This window comes from Macaca thibetana, chromosome 5, assembly GCF_024542745.1.
Source record: "Macaca thibetana thibetana isolate TM-01 chromosome 5, ASM2454274v1, whole genome shotgun sequence".
NCBI classification, from domain to species: domain Eukaryota; kingdom Metazoa; phylum Chordata; class Mammalia; order Primates; family Cercopithecidae; genus Macaca; species Macaca thibetana.
In genome coordinates, this window is record NC_065582.1 from 5,893,110 (window position 1) to 5,912,668 (window position 19,559).

General features: G+C 48.2%; 1 protein-coding gene and 1 long non-coding RNA gene across 2 annotated transcripts in view; one reads left to right on the top strand and one right to left on the bottom strand.

Moving 5' to 3' along the window:
* The window catches only part of ENPP6 (ectonucleotide pyrophosphatase/phosphodiesterase 6), a 120,447-nt gene extending 101,437 nt beyond the window's left edge, over positions 1-19,010 (top strand). The window contains exons 7-8 of the mRNA XM_050791680.1: positions 9,898-10,021; positions 16,320-19,010. Coding sequence (XP_050647637.1) covers positions 9,898-10,021; positions 16,320-16,525 — 330 coding nt within the window. The 3' untranslated portion in view covers positions 16,526-19,010. The remainder of the gene's footprint in view (positions 1-9,897; positions 10,022-16,319) is intronic.
* On the bottom strand, positions 1,291-7,675 carry LOC126955289 (uncharacterized). Its single transcript, XR_007725875.1, has 3 exons — positions 7,209-7,675; positions 6,781-6,982; positions 1,291-3,508 (listed from the first exon to the last, which is right to left on the bottom strand). It is a non-coding gene; the product is annotated as an uncharacterized LOC126955289 (long non-coding RNA).
* Positions 19,011-19,559: the final 549 nt, after the last annotated feature.

Genomic DNA, 19,559 nt, shown 5'->3' on the forward strand with positions numbered 1-19,559 from the left:
TTATCCCCATAGGATGAAACAGAAAGAGGTAAAGCACAGGCTGCCTCCATGGGTCCAGCCTGAGCCTGTCATAGGAAATGGGCCTTCCTCACGGAAGTCCTACCTGAGACCTGGTCCCTGTCCTCTGGAAAGCCTTTGCCCTGCGTCTTCCCTCCAGGGGATGAAGATCACGCTCTTCCCCAGAGCACGGGAGCCCTGCCCAGGCTGGCTCCACTGGGGTTCTCAGTTGGACACCCTGCCACTCCCTCTCCCAGGGGCCTAGGGCAGGTTGGGTTGTCACAATGTCATGGTGGGCCAAGGACACTGAGGAGGCAGGCTCGGTGATGCTAAATTATGGGAGAGTCAGGCACAACACAGCAAAATGCCAAGTGGAGAAGGGCAGTTTGCAGCAGACTCAAGCATACTCTTCCATCCCCCACTGTGAAGGCCGTGTGCATCAGCCATCATGCGCCTAGCAAACCAGCAGATGTGTGCCAAGTGCCGACTACATGTGATGGCCAATGAAAAGTTCTAATTCCACAGTGGGGAGCCACTGGGAGTCCTTGTCCCCCTCCCGCTCTCCCTGCTCGTGAAGACAGTAGATACTAAATAAATACACATACCACACAAATAAATCACTGGTAAGGGCTGTCGTGGACACAGAGATTGCCGGGAAAGAGGGTACTGGGGTGGGGGAAACAGGAGCCCGATGTAGGTGAGGGGCTACGGGGGCCTCTCTGAGGAGAGAGCTTGAGGCTGAAACCCAGAGGAGGAGTTCTCAGTGGTCAGGCGGGAAGAGGAAGCGCTCTCCAGGCTGAGGGAACGGTCTGCTTGAAGAACCTGAGCTGGAAAGACCTTTGAGAGTTAGAGGAATGGAAAGAATGGGCCAGGTGGCCAAGTGTGGGGAGCCAGGAGAGGGGACGTGGCAACGAGATGGGGCTGCTTAGGTAAGCAAGGGACCATTGGCCCGGGACTTGGTATTTTTTATCTTAAGACTTGGCATTTTTGTGGCCGGGCATAGTGGCTCACACCTGTAACATCAGCACTTTGGGAGGCCGAGGCAGGCGGATCACCTGAGGTCAGGAGTTTGAGACCAGCCTGGCCAACGTGGTGAAACCCCGTCTCTACTAAAAATATAAAAATTAGCCAGGCGTGGTGGTACGTGCCTACAATCCCAGCTACTTGGGAGGCTGAGGCAGGAGAATCACTTGAACCTGGGAGGCAGAAGTTTCCGTGAGCCAAGATTGCAGCACTGCACGCCAGCCTGGGCGACACAGCGAGATTCCATCTCAAGATGAAAAAACAAAAAACTTGGTATTTTTTAATCTTAAGTTCAATGGGAAACCACAGGGAATTTTTCCAGGTAATGATCCATTATCTTCAGGGTAATGTAATTCACAGCTCATGGGAAGAACAGAGTCAAAGAACAAAGTCAAACAGGTCATGAGCAGTTCCATGAAAATTCTTACACTGACCCGCTAAACAGACTGTCAATGTGATTTCATCCACCTTTAATTAGTAATACTGGTTGCTGTGAACAACAATCTTAATTTTTCATGCCTGGATCATTGTAGACTTTGGAAAGAGCTCCCTATGGTCCTCCCAAAAGTTTCAATGACATACACATCAAGTTATTTTATATTTTACACATAATAAATATATGGTTTTTTTTTTTATTTTGGTCAATAACAACCATAACAGTAGTGGCTATCTGGAATTAGGTACCTCCTCAGTTCACTCTCTCTGCATTGTGGATACTGCGATCCCAATTTTACTGAGTTAATGGCGGCTCATCATTTTAGGTCCCATGCCTATGGTTACAAATCTCTGAGCAACAAACCCAGGACTTGAATTCCAGTCTAGCCATGAAGCACACAGTCCCACCCAGTTCTTCTAAGATGTTCCAAACATTTCATCAGAATGTTCAATGCGTTTCTGACCTCGTGTTTCCCAGTTACAGACTCACCCTTCTGGCTTCTGTGGGGTCTAGAGCTACGTCTCGGCTCCTTCACACTTGCAGAAACAGAAGTTCTACCATCGTCCTTTTAAATTTTTTTGCTCATGTCATACTGCAAAAATCTCTACAGTTGCTCCAAGCCCAATTTACCTCCTTTTCTTCTTCCTTACCCCAACCCCTTTCTTTCTTATCACCAACATGGGTGATTTGCATATACCAGAACCAAAATTTTTCTGGTTGTGAAAACAATTCTTCCATTGCAACACTTAAGTGTTGGGAATTTGGTGGTCAGGGAGAGGTAACCGAGCTCGCCCAAGTAACTTCAATCAGCCTAATAAATAATCAGTAGAATCCCTGGAATGCCCTCTCTGTGCCAATCCCTCCCTGTCCTTCAAAGGCCAAATCAAACACCATCTCTACCAGGAAACACTCAAGAGTTGCTAATGCTCTCCAGCTTGGAATTCCGTAAGACCTGATGCTACATTTGTTTATTTGTTTTGGACTCTGCCCTCCTAGAGTGGAAGCTCCCTGAGGACAGGTCTTTGGCATCTCGACTTTTGTTTCCCATCATGAACTTGTACACAGTAGAGTCTCAGTAGATGTTAGTGGGTGGTACGAATTATTAAACATTGAGGCAGTTGATTCCTGACTCTACTTATTGACAGGTTGTTCACATGGCTGGTGTGTAAACCAGTCACCATGTAAACCAGTCACCAAGTAAACAGAGAAGAAAGTGAAGTCAGGCTTTCAACCCTGGCTAATTATTAGGAGCTCCAGAAGAGATTTCAACAGGGAAGAGATGTTGAAAGCACGAATTCTCCTTGCATCAGTTGACCCAGAGCTACAGTCCAAGGCCGAGACACACAGCCCTGAGGGGCTGATTCCTGCAGCCTCTCCTGGACAGTGTCCATCTTATGCCACCATGCTCATGAAGGTAGGATGGGGAAAGATTTCCCCAGAGCTTGGTGAAAGATCATAGAACATGGTCTGGACCCCTGCCTGACTTGAGAGAAATGCAGCAAATTCAGGCCCAAGCTTCTAAAGGAGGCCGATATTTTTCTCCAGAGGAGAGACTTATTTTGAAAACTGGAACAGGATATGAAATGCCAGGCTCAATTCTAAAGCCTGTGGTTGAACGGCTGTGAGGCCTGGACCCAAAATATCTGGGGAAATCAAGACAATCTAGAAAATGTGGCTTCAGAGCTTTAGTGACAGCTCGTGTGGTATTGTCCAGGCCTGCCTGAGCTTCAGGAAGTCGGATGCGGGGCGGGAAGCTGCATGCGTTCTGGTGGCGACCAGGGCCGTCTGTGTGAGCTGCATGGGAGCACAGGCATACCCTTCTCAGCCTGGCTGCACTGCAATCAACGTGATTCGGAAAAAAAAAAGAAAAGAAGAAAGAAACCCCATCCACTGAGTGCTTTTCTCCAGCGCTTCGCTCCACGCCGAGAACGTCTGCGTCTCTGGATCCCTGCTGACTTTGCTGCCTGCAGTTCCCATTTCGAGGAGCAAGCAGTGTGTGGCCAGGGGCTCTCTGGGGTCAGGCCAGTGGTCTGCTGCCTGAGCAATTACATTCTGTTTTAGAAAGACAGAGAAAGGGAAATGGTTAGAGAAACATCTCTTTGGAGCGGCATGCGGCAAACACATCTCAAAGGCTCATAACCGCCACTCCCACGGGCTCCGAAGAGTCCCGCTGGCTGGAAGCCTCTTTGCAGGACAATTTAAAATAGCAATGCCACAAAATCCGAGAAAGCGTGGTTTATAATAGAAACCATATCTCGACCTTCACACTAGCAGCAAAACCATCCAAGCCAGCCAAACTGTCATCATTTCACCAGAGTTTTCACAGAAGCCACCCATGGCTTGAACATTATTGGTGACTTTTCTTAGACTGGGAGGATGTCAGAAGTGTATTGTATTTTCAGGGAGGTGGGAGGCTTCTGTTATAACCATGTCCTAGAAGAAAAATGCGGATTTTTATTAGGCCTCTAATACACCTTAGATAGGTTTCACCTTTTATTTTCATCTGACCAGATTTCAACGGTGTCCCCCAGTTCCCTGGAGACCTGCTGTGATGCCTCAAGGGAGAAAGGGAAGAACTTGGGTCCCTGACCCCACACCTCATGAGAATTATACTTTCAGTAGTTGAAAGGAGACACGATAGTTAAAATGTGTAACAACCAGCACCCCATGGGTGCCAGCCATTGAGAATGAAGCACCTGTTGGAGCAGCTGGAGGGCCGCCCTAACTCCTGTCTGTTGGAAAGCAGCCCTGTGCCAGCTAATGCTGTGCCTAATTCTGTGGTCCCTTGAAGCCCTTTGAACTTTGTAAGAGGGAGGGCCCATTTTGCTATGCCCAGGGCCACACAAAGGGAGATGAGGCACAGTCCCTGATCTCAGGCACTTCTCAGAAAAGGACAATCATCCTTTTACATGGCCTATGGCAGATGCCAGGTGAGCAGCTTCCAGGGGTTCCCATGCCTGACTGCACATCCCGACCACCTGGGGGACATTCAGAAGAGATTCCTCAACTCCTCCTGACCTGCTGAATGCAAATATCCAGGAGCCAGGTCCAGGCCAAGCTCAGGGTGGTCCTTGTGCAGCCAGCATGGGATGCACTGGTGTGGATGGTGAGCACCCTGGTTTCCAGCAGAGAGTGACGCTGTGGCCTCTGTGGGAAGAAGGCCAGAGGGGCAGCACCAGGCAGAGCAGGAGGGACCAGACGAGGCCCTGCAGCGGCACCTCTACTCTGGGTGGGTTGCCAGGGAAGACAATATTTCAACCCTCCCGCCACCTTGAGACGAGTCATTTAGGGATGTAGGACACAGCTGGAGGCTGGATGTTGGGCAGCTGTTGGCCACCAGCCTCCTCTGCTGTTCTTCCTGGCTTTGCAACCATTCTCCTATATATGGTGGAGAGAGACAGGAAGGAATGGGTGAGAAATATATATGCTCATGTATTCCAAAAATGCATCACGAAAAGACAAGTAAATGTGCCTAGAGTTTGCCAAAGCCACACCTTGCCCGTGTGCAACAGCAAATAATGAACATAGACCACTCGGTGCTCCCCGCCTCTTCCTGTCCCTCCACCCCTCCCTCCACCTGCACCTTCATTCCCAGCGCAGCCTCGCATTTCTGGGTGTGCTCCCCAGACAGCACAGCTCAGCTCAGCACACAAAGGGATCCTACAATGCTGAATGCAAACGGATGGGCCCTGGCAAGTGTAGAACAAACTGTATTTACTGAGTTTCTGATTTGGAGGTAAAGCGCGAATGTTGCAGTTTCTTTTCATTTTAATGCTAAGGATGATTAAGACAAAGGCCTGGTCTAGAAATTATAACCCTTATCTCATAATTATTCCTTGGCTACCCAAATTAATGCAAGCATGTAACAGGCATTATCACGGGGAGCTGGCGACGGAGTGCAGGCACCCAAATAGAATGCAGGCACCCGCATGAAACCGGGCAAGCCTGAAGGCAACCGCTCAGCCGCTTCTCACCGCGCTTCCTGGTGTGGGGTGATTTATTTATTTCTGGTTCCTTCCTGTTAGAAATGATTAATTGGTTGAGGGGCTCATCAAGGAGGGTCCTGGCATTGCTGTCTACCCGTCTAGAGGGGTCCTGGAGGGCACTGGGAAGCGCTGAGCACATCACCGTGGGTGAAGATGTTACCTAAATTCCTAATATAGTGCTGGCTGTACAGTGGCCAACTTGTCCTGGTTCACCTGGGACTGTCCTGTTTTCAAACTGCAAGTCTTGCATCCCTGAAACTCTCTCAGCTGCAAACCAGGAGAGTTGATCACCCTGTTTGGTTGCCACAACCCCGCTAGCAAAACAACCCAGTTCCTCTCCCCTTCCAGCTCTTCCAGCCGTCTCTCTCTGACGGCAGCTTTCTTTCCGTCTTTCCCACCTAGGTCATTCGAGGGCTCCCCTGCTCTTGGACTTCCCAGGATTCTGTCACTGCAGAACCGTTGTAGTGACCCCACCCTCTTTATTTGGACTCCCTGTGTGGACTCCTCATCCTGATTTCTCCTCTCCATCTCCCTACCCCACTGCTACACACACTCACACACACATAAATATTAACACACACACACAACACAGACACACATAAACACACACTCACATATACACACTCGTGCACACACATACATGCTTACACTCATGCACTCACACACACTCTCATAGCCAGGCACATACACACTCATGCACACACACATGCACACACGCATGCACACACGTGTTTACATGCATGTAGGACACATGCACACAGTTGCGTCCCCACTGACTGACCCTCCCACAGCCTCCTCCCGTGTCCCCTCCGCTGAAGGCCTCCCTGGGGCCTGAGCCTCCCTCCCTCCTTCAGGCTTGGGCACCCACTCCTGATAGCGACTTACTCTGGAGTCAATGCCCAGCAGCTGCAGCCCCCTTCCTCCCTCACTAAAGCTGAGCTCTGTTAGGGGAAGGAGCCGCCCTCCACCTCTGTGCCCCCCACCCCAGAAGCCTAGCCGAGTTCCTGGCATGAATCCAGCACTCAGTGCATGTCCGTGGAACTGAATAAACCAGCCCTGAAGTCATGGGCTTCTCCTACATGCTGGCAGGGACGTTCCACCGTCGCCTGGGACTCCTCTCACCTGGGGCCCCCCACTCCTTCTCTGCCCGCGTGGAGTGGATTTCCTCCCCACCAGATGATAAGTGGGGAGCCACCGCCTCCAGCACACGTTGCAGGAGAACCGGGTGCTTCCTGCCACCCTGGGAATTGGCTGCCCACCCTACAGTGGGATCCCACTTAGAGGCCCCCCTGCCCCTGAACACACACACACAAGCCCACCCTCACCCTTGTTTCTCACCTTCGGCCAGATCTGGAGGGCTGGGTCACCTCCCGGGATGTCACTAGGTGGCGCTATGTGGCAGTCCCTGGGCCCTGCAGGGGCTGGATGGGGTCAGCAGGCCAACCAGGAGCTTCCGGATCCGCAGGTGGGGATTCCCACTGTGGAGGTGGAGAGGCGTGTGGCAGGCCCTTCTTCGTAGGCCTGGCCTCAGCTGTATGCCCTTGAAAAGATAATGTGGGGTACAAAACAGAGGTGCTAAAAGTCACTGGCAGAGGGAAAAGAAGAAAATCGTCGCCGCAGCATTGTGAAATGAAGGCTGAGTCCATCACTTACACTACACAGTCACCTGTGCACCTGACCCGCCAGGTGGCTACGATTTTTTCCTCAGTAAGAGCAATTGTTTTTCTGGGGCAACTTGTTATTTTAATAAAAATGAGTCGATTTACCTATGACTAGAAAGATCCAAAATCACCTTCAGGGCTGGGGTTTTCATGGCTGCGTGTGTTGATTTGTGGAATCTAGGCCGTCGGGCTTCATCTCTCTTGCTTCTGTTCTTTGTCATGGCACACACACAGATTATGAGGTTCATAATTGGTGAGGTCGTTCATAGCAAAAGAGTTCCACTTCGTGCTTCAGTGCTCTCCGCCTTGTAGACTGTGAGAGGGAGAAGCAACACATTAAATTAGCTGGTGAGACTAAATTGGGATGTGTTGTGATCATCACCATGGACAGATAAGGAAGAAAAAGAGAAAGTTAGAGATGCAGTAAGTGAAAGAAACCTTCCCATGGAAAAACACGAGCCACAGCTGGAGAAGGAGGGACGAGGGATGCGGGAAACTCAGGAAACGGAGAAACTTGGAAAGCTGCAATGCGAGGGGGCGATTTATGGGGTGAGAGCAGATGGCTGTGCAATGTGATATGACAGCTAAATAAGCATAAGCAGGCTCAGCCCTCACGACCCACACTGCCCGGCTGCATACGGCCTGGGTGCCTGGCCCCACCGCCAGGGGCATCTGCGGACCAGACCGCTGCCACCTATTGAGCACTTATTGTATGTCAGGGACTTAGCACACAGTCATGCCATCCCCCACAGACCCTACAAGGTGGCCAGGACCAGCAGGGAGACTGCAGCTCACAGAAGTGAAATAGCCAAGATCCCAGAGCTAGAAAGTAGCAGCTGGAATTTAACCTAATTTAACTGCACCAACCCAGTTCCAAAATCCTGTTAGTGCTTTGGTTCTGGTCACACTCTGTGAGTGAGGATGTGAGGTGCAAGGTGACACCTCACTGGCCAGTGCCAGCACGAGCACTGCAGTGACCTCTGGCAGTATGGAGTGGAAGGGGCCCAGGCACCGGGAGACAGATGACCTGGGTTCCAGTCCCAGCCCTGCCTTGCACTAGCTGTGTGGCTCTGACTCAGTCACTTCACCTCTCTGAGCCTTAGTCCCTTCAACTACAACACGGAGGAAATGGTATCATCCCCACTGGGATGTTGTGATGGTTAAGTGGATGTTGGTGTCAGCTCTTGGTGGACTGCTTGGCTCACTAAACATATGATACTGTTACTAGTCTCGTGAGCCAACCTGTAAATTGCTGGTAGCTTAGCGGTCTTGATTCTACTCATTCATCATGACCAGCCTATTCTACCTCCTGCATTTGAAGTAGTAAATATTTGTAATATTGAAACCTGCGTAGCAAGGATGGCGGTTCGTCCTTGGTGAGGTCTTAGAAGAATGAATGGCTTCTGTGGTACATGACTAGGCTTGCGCCCAGCCGGCTGCAGCCTCCACAGGACTTGCAAAGCCTTCTCTCAGTCCTCTATTTCATAGGAAGTGAGCAGCTGTAGAAAATTTGGTTCTGAAGAAAAGAAGGGTGATGGGAAGTGATGGTTCTGGAACCCCTCCCAAAGGAAGAGTGGTTGAGGGAAATTAAGATCTGCAAAGCCTGGAAAAGGGAAGCAAAGGTGCCATCTTCCAGTGTGCTCATTAACAGAGGAGAGGAGGCTGGCTTGGAGTTGCTCCCAAGGTCAGGGCTAGGAGGAAGAAGGGCAGGGTGGGCTGCATGGGAAAGGGCGCTGGGATGTGCTGAGGCTGGGCTCCAGCTGCTTTGCTAGGAAATGTGATTAGATAGATAATGTTTCCCGACGATTCTCCGTCAGCTGGATATCCCGCCATTCAGTTCAATGCTGACAACAATACCTGGAGTTAGAGTGGGCCTCACAGGTCAAGGGACTCCATCCCACAAGACAGCCCCCACTCAGATGCCAGCCACAAGTCCCAGGTCCCCAGGATGCCGGCACCTGTGTTTGATTTGGCTACATTCGAGGGATCACACTTCAGGTTTGATCATTCACTAGGACAATCACTGAACTCAGGAAAGCACACTACATTTAAGACGATGGTTTTATTGGAATGGATGACCCTTAGGGAGGCACCACATAGAGAGGCCCGTGGGAGAGAAAGCATGGGAGGTGAGGCAGGCAGAGCTTCCACTCCCCAGGGGCTCCGGAACCGCACGCCCCGTGGGCTTCATATGGGGCTTCATTGAGCAGACACGAGTGAGGAAATCATGGGTCAGGTGATTGGACTCAGTCTCCAACCCCTCTCCCCTCTCCTGGTCTGGTTCCTCTGGTGGCCAGCCTCCACCCTGAAGCTGTCTAGCCCCCAACCCCAGGACCCCTCTCAGTAGCATTAATTCAGGTGTGGGAGAAAATAGCTCCTTTTAAATGGAAAGCCAAAGACATTCTTATCACTCAGGAAATTGTACCCCTGGTTTTCGGAGCTCTAGGTGAGAAACCTGGGACAAAGACCAAATACATTTTTTATGACACCACAGATACACTTTAACATCCCTTCTGCCACTAACTTACTATATTTAGTGGCTCTAAAACTGATTATGGGACACAATTCAGCCCCATGTAGGAAAACATCTTGTTAACTAGAGCACTTAGCAATTGAATAGGCTGCTGCCCAAGGTCTGAGCCGCCTGGAGCAGGAAGAGTGGCAGCTGAGGTTGGGTGGCTCAGTCAGTGTGCAGAGGAGGAAAGCGCCCCCTGCTGGAGGGGCAGCGTGGAGCAGATGCCCACTCAGCACCACTCAGGACTCAGAGTCACGTGTCTGCCTTGCTTGGTTTCAGAATCGAGAGATGCTTCCGTTTTGGATGAACAGCACCGGCAGGCGGGAAGGTTGGCAGCGTGGATGGCACGGCTACGACAACGAGCTCATGGACATGCGGGGCATCTTCCTGGCCTTCGGACCTGGTAGGCGAGGAAATGACCAGATCCTCTCAGACCCCATTCCCAGGGAAGCATCTGTAAGGGGGGCTATGGGTGCCAGGAGAGGTTGCAGATTTCCTTACAGACCCTCTTTATGAGCCAAGCAGAGCAAACCCAGCCGGTCTCCATGAAACATCTTTTGCTGGCTTCCTTTCAAATGCTTCTTGGGTTTGGCAAATGTAGCCAAATACTTTGCCTCGTAAATTTTAAATCCTGAGTGCAGTGAAGAAAATGTATTCCACATGTTTGTGATTCATTTTTTACCTAATTCATCAAAATGTTATTTCACAGCTATCTGATGTCCAGGAAAGCTTATCGGACACCAGGTTGCTGACAGCTGTGAGTCTCACAGTTGATGCGATCGCTTCTCAAGGTCTGGCTCTTCCACAGTCCTTTCCATCTACAGCACCCACCTCAGGGAGGCTCATTTAGTTTAGGGCCCAACCAGAAGCTGGGATATGCTCAAGGGCAGGCACGGAAATGACCTTGAGCCTGACTTTGAGAATGAGCCAGAATGACGAGGGATGCCTTGGATGAGAGCAAATTTGCTTTGTCTTCCTTGACCAGATTAATTCCTAGGGCTGGAGGAGAGGAGAGATGGAGGAGGCCTATCTGGTCATTTGATTTAACAGATGGATCCCTGTCAATTCATACTTCGGAAAAGTTTGCCAAACACTCAAGATCTTACTACTACCTGAACACCCTCTTCTCCCAAAAACAAAAATTAAAAAGGGGAAAAAAGCATCCAACAGCCATCAGCCATCAACCAACCAGTTGACTGGTTCATGAGCTATCCTTCTTTCTTAGTACAGTCCCTCCTCCTGTACTAATTATAAGCAGCCTACCCTGATGCCTGTATTCTGAATGCCTTTCTCTAGATGTTGGTCAAAATGTTTCAGCCCCCAAAAGTCCACGTTTGCCTTTCAAATTATAGGTTAGATATCACATCTACAAGCTCTGCTTATCTCTTCAGTGTAGTAAGATCAAAGACGTATGTCAGCATCCCTTATTCGGCCTACCATGGTTCACTCTACTTTCCACAAAATCCCTGTTAAGAACTATGAGGTGTCAGTTTCTGCAACCTTCGTGGGTGCCTGAGCTTAGGAAACACATTAGTCCAAATCCCTTTCCGCATGTGATCCAGGTTCCCAAGTCCTCAAGGGAGCATTAGAAGCAGTAGCAGCAAATTCATGGAACACTAACAGGGTTCATGATGTTGGCCTAAGAGAGGGTTCTGAAGATGCTGCCTTTAACCAATAATGGTTATCAGGTGCTCCCTGTCAGCCGAACCCCAAGTCAGACATGCAGAGCCCCAAAGCTAAAGGAATTAGGAATGGAGCACGCTGAGGGTAACTGCTGGATTACATTGGATACATTCCAGGGTCATGGTCTCTCTTTGGGAGAACATTAGTCAGCAAGGCTTTCATTCAAAAGTGTGGCACCCTCCATTCCCAGATGAGGGAAATAGGATCATGAATGCAAAGCAGTTGTCTGGGAAGGACTATATACAAATGAGAGTCTCAGGAATATATGTGTGTGTGTGTGTGTGTATGTGTGTTCTTGTGTGTGTGTGTGTGTTTCAGACAGTTTCTTGTCACCCAGGCTGGAGTGCAGTGGTGCGATCTCAGCTCACTGCAACCTCCACCTCCTGGGATCAAGCAATTCTCTTGCCTCAGCCACTTTAGTAGCTGGGACTATAGAAGCCCACCACCATGCCTGGCTAATTTTTGTATTTTCAGTAGGAAGACGGGGTTTCACCATGTTGGCCAGGCTGGTCTCAAACTCCTGACCTCAGGTGATCCATCTGTCTCAGCCTCCCAAAGTGCTGGAATTACAGACATGAGCCACTGTGCCCAGCCAAGTCTCAGGAATATTTTAAAGCAGAACCAAATCTAGCCCCAAATTTTAAACAAGGTACCCAAAGCTGCATTAGCTTAAAGTTAAAATTCAGTGAAGAGATTCTGTCCATTAACAGAGGCCTCCGTCAGAGGCTCCTTTAAGACTAAAAGCTCCCAGTCTTTTACGGACAGATAGATGACCCCTGATGAAAATGGACTGGGCTAATTGCAAAATGTTTCCAGGCAGATACAGCGTCGAGAGCCTCCCGCAAACCATCATGTTCTGGCTCCAGTTCTCATGAAAGATTAAACAGCTTTACACACTGGCTGTTTACTGAGAAGAAAATTTAAGAGCAAGGCCTTTCATAGCTATCTAGCAGCACTTTGAGATAAAGGTGCATCCCTCCTGATTAACTGTATGTGCTTCTTGCTTAGGGAGAAAGCTGAGCATCACTGCGGCTGCCCAGACATCGCCTTAGAAGTCAGTGAGTCTGGTCCAGCAAAGAGAAAGGGAAGTAATTCTGCAGGAGAGCCTTTCTCTCGTTAATCCCAGTTTCTAATTTGAACGGTCTAATCTTGCCCTGGAGAACTCCACGTTCGAGATAAGACAGCAGGAGTGTGAGTCGGTGAGCTGCCTGAGAGCTAGCAAGCCTCACTGGGAAAGCAGCCCCCAGTGGCCAGGCACAGTGTAAGCCTGCAGAACCTCCTCTCTGTAAGAGACACATCTTCTCTAATAACCAAGAAAATGTAAATGCGCGAGGATAACTTGGACTCTCAGTCCATGTCTGAAGTGCCATCTTGAGCTAGTAGAGCCTGTCTGAGTCCTCAGTTGGATCAGGCATTGTTTTGCGATTCAGGAATTTTCTAAAAGCTTTCTCATTTCAGCCTGGATCGTTTCTGCACTGAGCCCAAAGCACTAACCCTGCAGAACAGGAGGCCATGAACTAGATGGGATGGGAAAGAAATCTCAATTCTCCTCTCTGCTTAAATGCACAGAATTTGATTTCGTATTTTCAGTATAAAAAGATAACATTTTCGGCCGGGCGCGGTGGCTCAAGCCTGTAATCCCAGCACTTTGGGAGGCCGAGACGGGCGGATCACGAGGTCAGGAGATCGAGACCATCCTGGCTAATATGGTGAAACCCCGTCTCTACTAAAAATACAAAAAACTAGCCGGGCGAGGTGGTGGGCGCCTGTAGTCCCAGCTACTCGGGAGGCTGAGGCAGGAGAATGGCGTAAACCCGGGAGGCGGAGCTTGCAGTGAGCTGAGATCCGGCCACTGCACTCCAGCCTGGGCGACAAAGCAAGACTCCGTCTCAAAAAAAAAAAAAAAAAAAAAAAAAGATAACATTTTCTAATACTTTTGTCAGAAGAATTTGATCTCAGTTTTTCCTGTGAAGTGTTAAAGAAGAGGATTTTTGTTTTGTTTTGTTTTTTAGAGACTGTCTCTCTCTGTCATCAAGGCTGGAGTGCAGTGACGTGATGAATCACTTGTAGTCTCTATCTCCTGGGTTCAAGAGATCCTCCTGCCTCAGCCTCCTGAGTAGTTGGGACTACAGGCACACATCACCGCACCTAGCTAATTTTTTTATTTTTGCAGAGTTGAGGTCTTGCTATATTGCCCAGGCTGATCTTGCACTCCTCAGCCTCAAGCCATCCTCCTGCCTCAGCCTCCCAAAGTGCTGGGATTACAGGTGTGAGCCATAGTGCCCATCCAGAAGTAGGTATTTGAAAGGCTGGGGGGCACCTGGGCTTATTATGGTCCACTGTCTCATATGCCCTCCCACCCACACACAGCCAGGCATGGCCCCATGTGGCAGTAGGATTAGCACATCCAGGTCACATGAGAAGAAGGAGATAGAAGAGTTGCTTCCATGTCACTGGAACAACCGTTCCACTGGTTTCTCATGCTGCAGTTGATTCCTCGGATGGGAAGTGTAACTACTATCCTCTTCTGATTGTCTGATTTGCCTCGATACTGAGAGGGGCTGGGATATTGGGGCAGCCCTTCCTTTCTCCTCTCTGGGCAGGTTTTACGTTGTTATTATTATTATTATTAATAATAATTATTTTGAGACAGAGTCTCGCTCTGTCACCCAGGCTGGAGTGCAATGGCACAATCTTGGCTCACTGCAACCTCCGCCTCCCCAATTCAAGCAATTCTCCTCCTTCAGCCTCCTGAGTAGCTGAGATTACAGGCGCCTGCCACCACACCCGGCTAATTTTTGTAAATTTTGTAGAGACGGGGTCTCACCATGTTGGCCAGGCTGGTCTTGAACTCCTGACTTCAGGTGATCTGCCCACCTTGGCCTCCCAAAGTGCTGGGATTATAGGCTGAGCCACCGTGGCTAACCAGGTTTTACATTTTTTAAAACCAATTTTTACTTTGAGGAGAAGCTGACCCTTATCCTCCATGCCCCTGAAGAAAAGTGAACCCTCCAAATAATTTACAAAGTGAATATATTCAAACCACAATCTGCCCTTGTCATACATATTTATTAATAATAGCAGTGACCATTTACTGAGTATACACAACGTGCCAGGAATGACGACTTTCTATGCCTATTTCCTGAGGTCACCTAGCTAGTGCATGCTGGGGGCAGGCTGGTGGTGGAGCCCACACACCGCTTTATATTGCATTCAACTTTAATTCTCCAAAGGGAGCAACACGTGCTACTTGGGCAGTTGCCCTGGATCTAACCTACTATGTGGCAGAAGTGTCTATATTTACCTTTTTTCCAATGTATAATTCCAGGATAAATAGAGGAACAGAGTTTGGTGCTGATACCTCTGGAATAGATTGCCGTGTGGTGTTGTTTGTCTGCTTTTTAACAGAAGTATTTATGATTATTTAGCGAAGCAGTTATAAAGATTATTTTCTAATATCTTAAAAAACTTGGCTTTACAGCCCCCAAACAACTCATTTCCTTCAAAAGTTGTAGGGGAACTAAAAAGCACAGGCACAGGCCTTTATCAACGGATCAAATCTCCTCCCTCAATTCAACCTTAACGTAGCATTGGGTATTTTGTTGGAAGCTCTGGTTTGGGGCCTAAAAGTGAAGCTTCTTATGTGTATTACTAAAATCTTACATTCACTCTTTAAATGGACAAGTGCTTTGAATTCTGCCTCTCATTTGCCCCCTGAAGAGGAGGAGAAATCCCTTGATTGAAATCCCTCCAAAGGCTTGTGGAGTCACCCTCGGCGCCCCTCGCTCACCATGCTGGGCATGGCCACCTTACCTGTCTGTTCTTACCCGACTCTTGAGCTTGGGGTCACTCTGGGCAGAGGCACAGTGGTCTTCTCCATTAGATCCCTGAGAGCCTGCACATGGATCCCTGATTCAGATGCCAGTTTGCTCATTTTCCACATGGCTAATTTATTTTATCTGTTGGTAAAATGCTCCCCAAGAGTGTTCCACTCATCTTCCAAATGTATTTAGGAAACCATCGCCGTGGCTGCTGAGCTAGCCAGCACCGAGAAAACTGCACAGTCTCCCATTCCATCAAGACCTGTGGCCTCGACGGGGCAGCAAAGTGAGAAAACATTCTAGAGTTACCATGTGGCCTCTGCAATAGACACTGGCAGTCTGGCTGTCGTGCGGTCTCTGCAGTAGACACTGGCAGTCTGGCTATCCTGCGGTCTCTGCAGTGGACACTGGCACTCTGGCTGTCGTGTGGCCTCTGCAGTAGACACTGGCAGTCTGGCTGTCGGTCCTGGCTAGATAGATGTTCTGGAAGATGACATAGCATTTAATTTGGTTAAGGGCAAGACAGTCACTCTGTGGCCATACAGGCTCTACTGCGCTCTGCAGACATGGAGAAGCATCAGATGGCTCTTCAGCCTCCCCCAGCCTCCCAAAGAAAGTGCTGTTGTCACAAAGAGAGCACAGTTACGCACAAAGAAAATCTGTTTGCTGATTACCTTTTTTTTTGAGACAGGATCTTGCTCTCTCATCCAGGCTGGAGTACAGTGGCACCATCGTGGCTCGCTGCAGCCTTGAACTCTTCGGCTTAAGTGATCTGCTTGCCTCAGCCTTCCGAGTAGCTGGGAGCACACCACCATGCCTGGTTTAAAAAAATTGTTTTAGAGATAGAGTCTTGCTCTGTTGCCCAGGCTGGTCTCAAACTCCTGGGCTCAAGCAATCCTCCCTTCTCGCCCTCCCAACTTGCTGAGACTATAGGTGTGAGCCCCCAAGCCTGGCTCTGCTGCTTGTCTTTTAAAGAAATTCATCTCCATGAGCCATAGAAAGCTATTTCCCTTTCTAACCTACAGCCTTCCAGATACCCTTCTATGTTCACACTCTCTAGGCCACATCCCACTGATGGAGCTTATTCCCTAATCTCAATGCCACCTGCAGCCTGAGTGTAATTCTTCTTTATTGCGTTCAGCCCACCTCTGCCCCAGAGCTGCCATGACAACTTGTTTGTTTGCCTTTCCCTTTCAGATTTCAAATCCAACTTCAGAGCCGCTCCTATCAGATCGGTGGACGTCTACAACATCATGTGCAACGTGGTGGGCATCACCCCACTGCCCAACAACGGGTCCTGGTCCAGGGTGATGTGCATGCTGAAGGGCCGCGCCAGCACCGCCCCACCTGTCCAGCCCAGCCACTGGGCCCTGGCCCTGATCGTTCTTTTCCTGCTTGCATAACTGATCCTATTGCTTGTCCCAAAAAAAAACCACCACCATCAGCAAAGTGGGCCTCCAAAGCCAGATGATTTTCATTTTGTGTGTGAATAATAGCTTCATTAACACAATCAAGGCCATGCACATTGTAAATATATTATTCTTGGATAATTGTATACATAAAAGTTCCTACTTGTTAAAAAAAGATACAAACCTTGTTTTTCCAGAAGGTAGAAAAATCCTAGCTTTCCATTTGTTCAGTTATATGTCATTTTCTCCTTTCTTTTCACATTACTCAGGATGAACTCTCTGAGCAGGGACCTGCTCCTGCAGCAACCAAACTTGGAGGGGACATTGCAGACAGATGCGGCTCTGGGGCCCTCTCTGTCCCACTTTGCACAAAGGAGCCCCTCAGACCAGGCCCTTGTCTGTGCCCTGTCCACACCCAGGAGCCATCCTCAGTGTCTGTGGCCACAATCCTGTACTGTCCCTTCCATCCCTGATAAAAGGAGGTCTACACGAAAGCAAAAGCTACTGTCTATTTCTGACCCAGCTCATGGAATTTTTTCATCTGATACTGAGTTCCAGAAAAGACATAACTTAGCATGGATCACCAATCAATCAAAAAATAAAGAAATCACTAAGGATTGGAGAACTCACAGAACAAGGTGAAAGACATGAATCCCCTCCCAGTCTGAGTGCACAAAAATTTCTCCCTTGCTTCTGATGAGGAGCAGAAAAGCTTCTGATGGACATGGATTTCTGTGAGACTTATCACACATAGTACATCATGGCATGAAGCCTGGCACATAGTAGGTCCTGCTTGTTGACGGACGGATGAATGGCTGCCTGGCTGCCTGCCCTGCCCATCTACCTGTGCAAAGGCCTCCTCAGACACTGCCACTCTGTGGCTCCCAATACAGGGTGCAGACAAGAGCAATTCCTGACATGGTAGTATAGGCTGGGAAAGCACTGGCTCACTGATGAGAATGTGGAGGCATCAGCAAGGATCTCAGTGGGTTGCTTGGAGAGGTGATGCACTAAGTCTCAGTCCTGGGCACCAGTACTCCTGCAGCACGGCTTGCTTAATGACAGTCTTTGAGTGGCATAGAACTCCAAAGAAAATGGTGCTTGGTGGAGAAAGGAGAGAGCACAATGGAGCAGAATCCCAGTCACTGACCAATTAACTGGTCATTTGATTAGGAAACAGTTTGGCCAAAGTACCACCTTTGAGACCTAAGTTCTTTTGACACCCTTGAGAAGAGCCATGGAGTCTGAGTTGAAATATTTTTAGCGTAGTCATCTGTGTTTGCTCTAGGAGAACTTGTAACACAAGAGACAACTGCCTTTTTACATGGTCATTCATACCTATATACATATATATATACTTGCATACACTATTATTGCATTAAAAAATGAGTTTGGGCTGGGCATGGTGGCTCACACCTGTAATTCCAACACTTTCAGAGGCCAAGGAGGGATGAAAGAACCCTTGAGGCCAGGAGTTCCAGACTAGCCTGGGCAATACAGGGCGACCCCCATCTCTACAAAACATAAAAGATTTTTAAAAAATTAGCCAGGCATCGTGGCACACACTTGTGGTCTTAGCTACCCGGGAGGTGGAGGCAGGAGAATCACTTGAGCCCAGGAGGTCAAGGCTGCAGTGAGCTTTGATCACACCACTGCACTCCAGCCTGGGCAACAGAGCAAGACCCCATCCCCCAACCCCCCAAAAAAAGAGAAAGAAAAAAAAAGTTTGCACTAATTGGGGTACATCTGCAAATGAGACTTTTTGTTGGGAAAAGGCAACATGCCAGGTCTCCTCAGGACGATGGAGGCCTCATATGGTGTGTTACCTTGAAAACTGAATATCAACGTTCACCTTGATTCAGGAAGACTGCGTGCTGTCTCCATGCCATGAATCATGAGAGCAAAGGATTACTGCTTAAAAATACTGAATTTACGTTCACAAAAGATTTCTAAGGATTTATGTAATGTGTTTTAAAAGCGCCAGTAAACCATCGGATCAACTGGAAAGAAGGCGACTCTTCAGCCTTTGTTATCTAGCTGAAAACAAATGAGAACTTCCAAAACATTGGCAGTAGTTGTTGAAAAAGACATCTATTGTTCAGAGTTTCTTTCTCCTTAAAGGACGGTGTTCAAATGAATTCGGCGGAGCCCACTTTCCTCCATTGTGAAGGCAGAAACCCCAAGAGATACTCAGATGATTAAATTAAAAGTGGATCATCAAACTCAAGAGAGGCATAAACTTAGACATAGTCTTGCATTTTTGTCTTTCCTGAACTCTTCTGCCATTTTCCTCCTTCACTTGTCCTGAAAATCTGCAAGTTACATAATAAAATTTTAGATATTTGTCTGACAAAGTGTAATTACTCAACTGAATAAATGACTGAGAACAAGTTACAAAAGGAATCATGAATCCTGGTAAACAATAAAGAAAATTCAGACACTGAGGGTAAAAAAGAAAACTTTTTACTTAAATAATGCATACATTTTTGATGGCTTAATTATTTGGTGAAAATTTGTTCCCTTTTATTTTTGTTTTAAAATTACATTGTTCTCCTTAGGAAAATTCCACTTTCTCTAAATGTGTTTTTTTCCATAGGAGTAAAATCTGCTAGGAATATATATAGACACTTTTTCTCCTGGATTACTTTTCAACTTCACTGCTGATTCCAGGACAAAGATAATTGGGTTGGTCTACTGAGAACAAATGAAAGGAATGAGCCTCAGATTAAAGATGAGATGACTTTTTAATAATCGCCATTCTGACTGGCATGAGATAATATCTCATTGCAGTTTTGATTTGCATTTCTCTAATGATCAATGATAATGAAGTTTTTTTCATAGGCTTGTTGGCTACATGAGTGTCTTCTTTTGAGAAGTGTCTGTTCATACCCTTTGCCCACTTTTTGATGGGGTTGTTTTTTTCTTGTAAATTTGTTTACATTCCTTGTAGATTCTGATATTGGACTTTTGTCAGATGGGTAGATTGCAGAAATGTTCTCCCAATTTGTAGGTTGCCTGTTCACTCTTA